This window comes from Atractosteus spatula, chromosome 28, assembly GCF_055471065.1.
Source record: "Atractosteus spatula isolate fAtrSpa1 chromosome 28, fAtrSpa1.hap1, whole genome shotgun sequence".
Lineage (NCBI taxonomy): Eukaryota > Metazoa > Chordata > Actinopteri > Semionotiformes > Lepisosteidae > Atractosteus > Atractosteus spatula.
This window is the reverse complement of record NC_142733.1, coordinates 9,804,922-9,813,555: the sequence shown is the minus strand read 5'-3', so window position 1 is coordinate 9,813,555 and position 8,634 is coordinate 9,804,922. Positions and strand designations below refer to the sequence as shown.

The following is an 8,634-nucleotide window of genomic DNA, read 5'->3' as shown; positions in this document are numbered from 1 at the left end:
GTGAAGTCAACACACTCCGTCAAAAACCACACGGTGAATTTAAACTGAAAACTGTACAGAAAATAAAACTTATCAATGCACTCTGAATGACACCTACTACAAGGGCAACGGTTTCACCGTCTAAGGCGAATACATTGCATCCATCACACATACCCATATACAGTACATTTACATAAATTTAAAAGTTATTTGTAATATTAAAAAGATGGGGAGTTGTGGAAAGAGAGCGCTAAGGTTTTCAATGACGAGTATTCATCGGGCTCGACCGGTTCTCCCGCTGTCCTGTGAAAGTCCCCACGGCCCCGGACTGCAGCCCCGAGGTGGCAGTGACTCCGCGCAGCTCCTGTCCGCACCATCGCGCGTCTCGACCCGGCTCGCTCGAGTGCGCCCCAAGTGGACGAAACCGGCACCAGCGAGGACTTCGATCCCGACCAGTGGAGGGAAACGGATCAAGCTGGAGAGTTCTGCACATCGAGCTCGGGCGAGAGACTGGGCCCAGGCGTCTCTGGGCTGTGGGAAAACACCAGCAGCACATCTTTCACACCAACATCATTGTCGGAGGAGACGGAAGACCCTAAATCTGTTTGGTAATTAAAAAAAATGCCTTTTCTTTTCAAAAGCTCGACTCACCCACTGGGTCAACATTTTTAATAAAAAATGGGGGGAGGTTGAACTAAATACGAGTTTTTCCCCAATAAAAAAAAAAATTAGCAGGAGTCAGTAAAAACTTTGGGACAGCATAAAACTGGAGTTTCAAAGCTCGGGAAAAAACTGGACGTTTCACAATGTCCAGTAGGAGCAAGACCGTTTACAGCACTTCAACAGGTTTCGACAAGTTGTCAATGGAAAAAAAACAACACAAGGCTCGGCCAGCATTAAAATAAATGAACCGGGGTCTCGCTGCCACAGGCGTGACGAGTGGAGCTCGGCCCCTGGACAACGGCTTTCGAAGACTCGCTTAAAAATCAAGGGTCTGGGGTAAACGCAACGGCACTCCCACACACAAAAACAGGAAGAAGCACATCTGAAACTGCCCTCCTGGGGGCTCTTCGGGGTCAAACAGAGGAGGGGACTCCCTCCAGGAGCACAGGACAGGCGTGGGGTCTGTCTTGACTGCAGCACTGCTGCCCTCCTCCGCACTGCAAGAGCGTCTGTACAGACCAGCACTGCCCTGGCACCCATCATTCGTCATCTTCTTCTTCCTCTTCCTCGTCGTCGTCGTCGTCCTCCTCCTCATCATCGTCGCCCCGTTTCCTCTTCGCCCCTCGGCTGGTTTCTGAAAGCAGACGGGGTACCCTTCACCTCCTGTTACAGGCTGTCCCCCCCCACACACACGGACGAGCGAGGGGTACGGGGGGACAGCAGCAGCACTCGGAGCACTGGGAAAGGCCAGTATGGGTCTCGCTCAGGCTCACTAAGGTCTGGGCTTTAAGAGCAAAGCTGGTCTCAAAGTCCCGAGACATACCGGGCCTCCAGGATCAGGATTCCCCGATACAAGGTCTTTCCACACCAGAGGGCCAAATGCTTGGGAACTGAACCAGATCCCAGAGACCCACCTGCCCACCAGAATCACGTGGGACCAAGGTCCTGTCCTCTCGCTCTCACCGTTGTTAATCTACTAATTAACACATTGCTGGAGTTGTTAAACCCACGTGAGCCCAGCAGGACCATCTAGGAGATGGGGAGAAGAAACTGTACTATGGCAGAAGAACCTGCCTATTTACTTACATTGAAATGCAAGAAGCACATAGTATAGTACTCATGAATTAATCAGAACCATACCTTCAAAATCCCCCTTTATCGACATCCCGTACTAGCATGGTGTGTAAATTGCCTTTTTCTAGAAAAATGCAAACTTCAATACCAGCGGTGACAAGAAGCCAACAAGCCAACTCTCGCCAGGCAGGGCTCTGGGATCTCCGGATACTCCCGCGTTGGCACCCTACTCAGTCCGAGCCCGAGTCGTTTCGCTCACCCTAGAGACACTTAATACGGCATCAGTGCCCTGAAAGCCATTTTTCAAGTTCTACACCAGAAAATCAGACACTAACTTGTTTTAGTTGACCTAATGCCGTGGTAGAAGGTGACTCTCTGGGACTTGTCAAGATATGGTTGAGTAAGAGCCTTGTGAGATCCAAATGCTGAGCCTGGTGGGCCAGACAGGAACATTGCTCGGCTGTAACGGGCCTCTCATGTGATCAATAAGCCCACCTCCTTACTCGAGCGGACCACCGCTGTAGGGATTTTGTAAAACATTCAGAAGCGTTCTAAGATAAAGTCATCGTCAGTGAGAATTGTTTCCCCCTTCCTCACTGTTCAGGTATTACCAAAACATCTGGTCATTCTTTTCAGCACAGAAGCTTTTTTTTTCGGCAATACGAACCCTCCTCATCATCTTCTTCCTCATCTAGCTCTTCGCTGTCATCCTCTTCTTCATCATCCTCATCTTCCTGAAGGAAAAGCAGTCACTGGTTAAATCTCCCCAGAGCAGGGACTTCAAAGCTCTCGAGCCACGAGAGAACATTGATTCAGCCAGGTGTCCAGTTTACTCAGTGTGACACCCCACCCGTCTCCTTGGCTGGAGGAAACATTCAGGATAAACCTCGACTTCCAGCTGGGTTTATAAACACATGGGAATATAACCTCCTCACTTTAGAGTATTAGGTGTACAAAATTCACCAAAAAAACACTTTCCTGTCCTCAGTCCTTTAACATCCAACACATCTAGTGTTGTGTAACTCCTCAGGTTACACACTAGACTTCCAAAATTAGACTTTACATACAACCATCATAACCTATCTAAAAAAACAGTTTTGTGTACATTAATGGAAACTACTTATAATTGCGTAGCACCCTCATAAATCACTTCCACCATTTCATCCATGAACTGGTTTTTGACAGTAGTATTGAATACTGCCCATTCGTCGGTACACATGAACACGTTTCTGCATTACAAACTCCAGCCCTTAAGTGTCACTGTCACTGTCCAGGTGGTTTGATAGGTCTCCCTACAATCTCCAGCTTATTAAGAACAAGGCCCTGGCCAATTATGCAACTAACAAGTTCAATTAGATAATTAAGGGCTCAGCTGGAAGGAAACTTGGACACCTTCTGCCCTCCAAGACTGAACTTGTGCTCCCCTAATGTAAAATAAGCAGTGCATCAACCTACCAGTGTCAAAGTGTAACTAAGCTTCTCAAGAGTAAAATTCAGTTTATGGAATGGTTTATGCAAGTTATTTACTGTTTGCATAAGACTTTTTATGCAATGTAAACCAGTTAGCCCCCCCCCCCCATTTAGTCCACTTAAGACTTGGGTGTCCAACTACAGCCCTGGAGAGCCCCAATCTAGTTAGTCTGGGTTACCAATTTCCAAAGAATGGGAAATCCTATACATTTCTGAAGATTTCTTAAGTCTTCTGGAGAACTGTGATTCTTAAAGGCTGAGGGGGCACTAAGGGTTTGGTCCTAAATGATCTCTAAATTGATCGGTTTAAGAAATCACTTGCTTGACTGATAATTAAAGTGCTACAAGCCTTTAGAAACCTATAGAACCTACTGGCCTGGGCTCTGCAGCACCACCACAGGTAGAATTATTGCCACTCCCTCAATGAGCATTTCACAATCTCTTCCCGTCAGCAATCATAATGGGCTTACACCGCATTCGTCCTCCCCTTCGTCATCGTCATCATCATCGTCGTCGTCGTCTTCGTCCTCCACATCCAGGTCTTCCTCGTCCAAGTCTTCTTCCTCATCCTCCTCCTCTTCCTCCCCGTTCTCCCCAGCCTCACCTGCAATGCACCCCCCCATGAACAAGAGGAGACAGTGCACTGTCACAGGGCTCTGCAGCTGCCTCCTGCACCATCACTCACCGCTGCCTTAAAAGAGAGCGATTGCATCAACACGAAGGACTGTTTGGAAAACAGGATCTTCAACAGACCAAATCAAGTTTTCACTCATTTCCACCAGATGTCTCTCCTTCAGCCTTTCTAAAGGCCAGATCTGAACAAGATCATTTCTGCGGCATTATGACAATGCACCTGGAACATCCTGCATCAGGAACACACAGCTACTTTTCCTTTAAAACATTCTTATAGTTAGTGCCACAGATTCAAAGACACCCAGCTCCAGATCCCTTCCATGCTTGCAGCCTGCATGGAACCAATGATACCCCAGCCTCCCCAACACTCGCTGCTGTAGTCCATTCTACACCCCCACCAGCAGGGGGCGAGAGGCACTGTCCAAACTGGAAACCAGTGCACTGTTCTAGAAGTGGTCAAGCACCGACTTAACCATAAACTCTACATCTCAATCCAAACACCAAGGAAGAAAGGAAGATATGCAGGAACACGCATATGAACCACTGCGGCTCTGTAACCAGGCTGGACTCACCTTCCCCGTCCAGCTCCAGGTCCGAGTCCAGGGCCTCCTGGCCATCAGCATCTAAGCCGTCCAGGTAGGTGAGCTGGGGGAGCAGCTCCAGCACGCTGTCCCGGTACTCCTGCAGCATGGTCACCTCGCAGTTAAACAGGTCCAGACTGCTCAGGAGGGGCAGCTTCTTCTGCAGAGCACAGAGCACAGACACAGGGAGCTGAGCCTTTCAGCTGCGACTCCTGCAGCTGCGTGAACCAGATTCACAAAAAGGTTTTTAACGATGCTATGTTCATTTGTCTACATGAAGCATGAAGTGCTAAAACACCCAGCTAAAAGATCGGAGGATAAGCAACAGCTCGATTAGAGGAAGGAATCTGGGCACTGAGGTAAAAATCAAAATGTTTTTTTACCCCTGCAATACTGAAGAAGAAAAGAGCAAGTTATATTCAAGAGATGAAAAGAAAAGTCCTACCCTGACAAACTAAAAGCAATCTTTTTAGATCTGAACCGAGATCATTCGAGTCAAGTATTCCAAATCCTTAACACCACCGACAAATTCAACCCAATGAACTTCTACAACTTTACAAACTAGGGGACTAGAGGAAACTACAGGAACATGCACTTCAAACAAAACAGGAGGCGCTTCTTTACACAAACAGTTGTGGGAGTATGGAACAAGCTGTCCAGCCCTCTTGCATTAGACGCCACCCCGGCTTCTTTTAAAAGCAGCTGGACAAGACCCTCAGGTTCATCAGCAACCAAGTAATCTTAATGGGCTAAATGGCCCTTATGGTCTTTCTTAGTGACCTCATTTAGAGACAGATCCTGAATCCAACTAAATTTGCAAAGGTACAATCCTCCGTCATCTCCTTCATTTGACTCTCCTCCACACAGACACAGCCCACAAAATGAAAAGAAATAACAGAACAAGCGATGTGGTGGATTTTGTTGCTTACGACCACGAACCAGCAGCACCAGCGCTGGTCAAAAGGCAAAAGCGCTCTGCTAAATCACACCTTGCCCTGAAAAGACAGTGCAGGAGTGACGACTGAGCCATAAGTTCAGCTTAACCCTTCTTCTACCACAAAGTCAGGATGCTGACCACAGGAAGAAGGGTTACAAGAAACGCAGGGCAGTTCTCGGAATGCCTCCACACTCAGATCAAGGTGCCCCAGACCCCAGGACCGGTCAGCACCTCTCTTCCCCTGACCAGCTAGTCCCGGCGCTCCTGCTCAGACTGTCCTACCAGCGGCTCCAGAGTCCGCAGATCCTTGATCTTGTTCTCGGTCAGGTTGAGGTGAGTCAGGTTGGGCGTCTTCTCTGCCAGCTTCTCCAGACCCCCTGCAAGCCTGTTCTCGCTCAGATCCAGCTGCAACACAACCAACGCCGTAAAACACCAGTCGTTACCGCGTGTACAGAGCCCGAATTTCCTTCCGGAGTGGGAAAAAAAGACGACAGCGGGGGAATGCGGTTTTTTAAAAACTAAACTGGTATTTTAAAACTGGAAACGTCCGGCATTCTCAGAACGTTGTCACCCGTGAGGCTTGGGCACATTCATCACTACACATTTCCAGTCCTAAGATGACCACAGGCCCCCTCCGCAGTCCAGTGCATTAAATACGACCCCACTAAAACCCTCCAAAATGAAACGGGTTTCATTTCCTGTTCCTGTCTGCTCCTTCCCCCTGCTCCCCGCAGGAAGCGCCCGTCGGGGCCGGATGGCACAGGGCAGCCCTACCTTCCTGAGCTTGTCCAGCTTGGGCAGGTTGTCCAGGGACACCAGGCCGACGTTGGCCACGCTGAGGCACTGCAGGGTCTCGAAGTCGGCGGTGACGCCGGACAGGCGGCCGCCGTCCGACCGGCAGTTGTCCAGCACCAGGTCCTTGACCTGCGGGCAGAGGGGACCTCATCACCCTGGGACCTCTCCCCACCCCCGCCCCGGAGCAGGGATGCCGTGTCTGAGGGGTTTTTCCAGGTCTCCTGGGAGAAGCTGGTCCACTCGTCCAACTGCGCCATTAACGAGCTGAGTGAAGTCGTTAAGAGCCCAGCTGGACCAAAAACCTCCAGGAGCAGGATGGGGGACCCCTGGATAACAGGGACAGGGACCCCAGATGTCCAGCGCAGCTCAGTGGGGATGCAATGGGGAGCCCAACTTCACAACCCTGTGTGCACATTCACTCCACTAAGAGCTGTCCGTGTTGAGGTCACTGCAGCTGGGAATCCGCTAACACAGATTAAACCAATACTCTGACCTGGATGAAGTGGGTCTCTTTCTATATTCAAAGCACTATAAATGCATATCCCCCTTGAACTGGAACAACACAAGCAAAACCAATATTTGCAGTAAGCTTTAACCATGATGAGACAAGGCATAATCATCCTAGGAAACAGACCGCTTGCAAAATAAAAAACATTGAACTCCACATTTCATTAGCAAAAACCACAACACTTAGAAGGCAGTAATGCAGAAGTTAAAACACGCCAGGCTTTTGCTTAACAAAAATAGGAGCATTTTTACATCAGTGTAGAAAATCTCTTCCATGCACTGCTTATGGAGTAGTCTCTTTAGTATGTCTGTAAATAAGTTTTCTTAAAGTCTGCTCCGTACAGTAACTGGACTTCAGGATCAAGAATGTTTATTGACCTTTCAGCCATTTGCATCGCAAGTCTCGGTTTAATCAATCAGTCTCACTGCAGGCGGAGGCGCACAAGCTGGCAGCTCGGCCTGTACCCTGTTTACAAACCACACGCACGACACAGGTTAGGCGGGCGTTCCTGTACCGAGTCCACACTGAAGTGTGTTGTGATTGTAACAACCCTGTTTCTACTGGAGCGCTCTCTGTGGGGAAGCGGTGCTGTTCATAGATGCACCCCAACTATAGTGTTGGAAAAGAACACGAATATTACATCAGACCGCTTAAAAACAGATTATTCTAGTAAGACTGTAGTTTTTGTGTCCCTCGAGCCTATTAAGCACACATTTTCAGCGGCCGTTAATGCTCCTGAATACTGCAGGGTTTTAATATATAGTTCTCCGTGACATGTCAAGGTGATTTTGACCAAGACAAACGCAAAGATGGGCGTATTCAGAAATCAGCAAATGAATTAAAAACTGTGTAGAAGCGACGGAACTTTAAAGTGACTTGGACTGCTTTTTAAACCCCCTGCTTCACCGAGGTTTTGGGAACTAGCCGAAGAAGGCGGTTTCCCAAGTCATCTGCGGCGTTTGAGTTTCTTGCAAGCCGGCTCCGTGTGAAGTTTCCCTCTCCGGACACGCGTGGGCCAGTCACATACCCGCTACGGCCACCGCCGAGAGGCAGACGGGTCCAAAACACCGTCGACACGCCTCCTCCGAGACCCACGGCCAACGAACAAAATAGCCCAAAACAAGCCTTTTCCTACTCATGAGTGTTAAAACTAAAACGCACAGGTCTGCGCCGGAGGCCCACGGGGCTCGGACCCGATGCAACATCAAGGGCGCCGCGGCAGGAGTTCCACGCACGTGCTCGCACAGCCGCGGTCCGAGCCCGGCTAGATTACAAACTTCACAGGCAAAACCGGAGCCTGCTCGATCTTGTACGGGGGGTGGGTATTCTTTCCTGCAGGTCCCCGCTTTATTTAAACTCATTTTATTAATCCTCGGTAAATAATTTTAAACTTTTAAAACATATCGCCTTATTATTTACCAGTGTGCACTTACGTCTGCTGGTTTTCTGTTCCGCAGCTCAAGGGTGATTCTTTTCTGCATTTCCATGTTTTTCCCCGGTCTTTCCCCGCAGTTACCCCACGCCGAAAGCGCAGCGAGAACGAAATAGTAATATATATATATATGTGTGTGTGTGTGCTGCCCACAAAACTTCAAACTGAAGTCCAGTTCCTTTCAGTCTCGCACGCAGCTCCAGGCGCCAAGCTGCACAAAGAACTAAGCGAAACCCGCTCAAGCCTGCCCCCCACCGGTTATAACCGGGCGTTGCATCCAATCAGACGAGTAAACGCAGTCAGCGTGCGGAGCAGCCTGACCGCAGTCTCCCCCTGTTTCCGCCGGAGGTCAGCCGGCGTGAACAGCACGACACGCTTAGGCGATTTGCTAGAAAGCGTCACACCAGGCTTTATAATTAACAGCCAATCGGTAGGACTCCTTTACTGCACACCGGTATTAAGCACCGATTTTAATTTTCGCCAGGGCCCTAATGCTGAATTTGCGTGTCTTTCAGTTTGAGGGCAGTTTCTGAGGTCCCGTCTCAGTGTCCGGCTTAAAAGC

At 49.2% G+C, this 8,634-nt stretch overlaps 1 protein-coding gene across 1 annotated transcript; it reads right to left on the bottom strand.

Annotated features, from left to right (window-relative positions):
- Positions 1-1,079: 1,079 nt before the first annotated feature.
- LOC148814017 (acidic leucine-rich nuclear phosphoprotein 32 family member B-like) lies at positions 1,080-8,247 on the bottom strand. The gene is made up of 7 exons (XM_088907631.1): positions 8,074-8,247; positions 6,112-6,261; positions 5,620-5,742; positions 4,392-4,560; positions 3,657-3,790; positions 2,384-2,450; positions 1,080-1,276 (listed from the first exon to the last, which is right to left on the bottom strand). Exons 1-7 carry the CDS (start codon positions 8,125-8,127, stop codon positions 1,182-1,184), a joined length of 792 nt encoding a protein of 263 aa, XP_088763757.1. The 5' UTR covers positions 8,128-8,247; the 3' UTR covers positions 1,080-1,181.
- Positions 8,248-8,634: the final 387 nt, after the last annotated feature.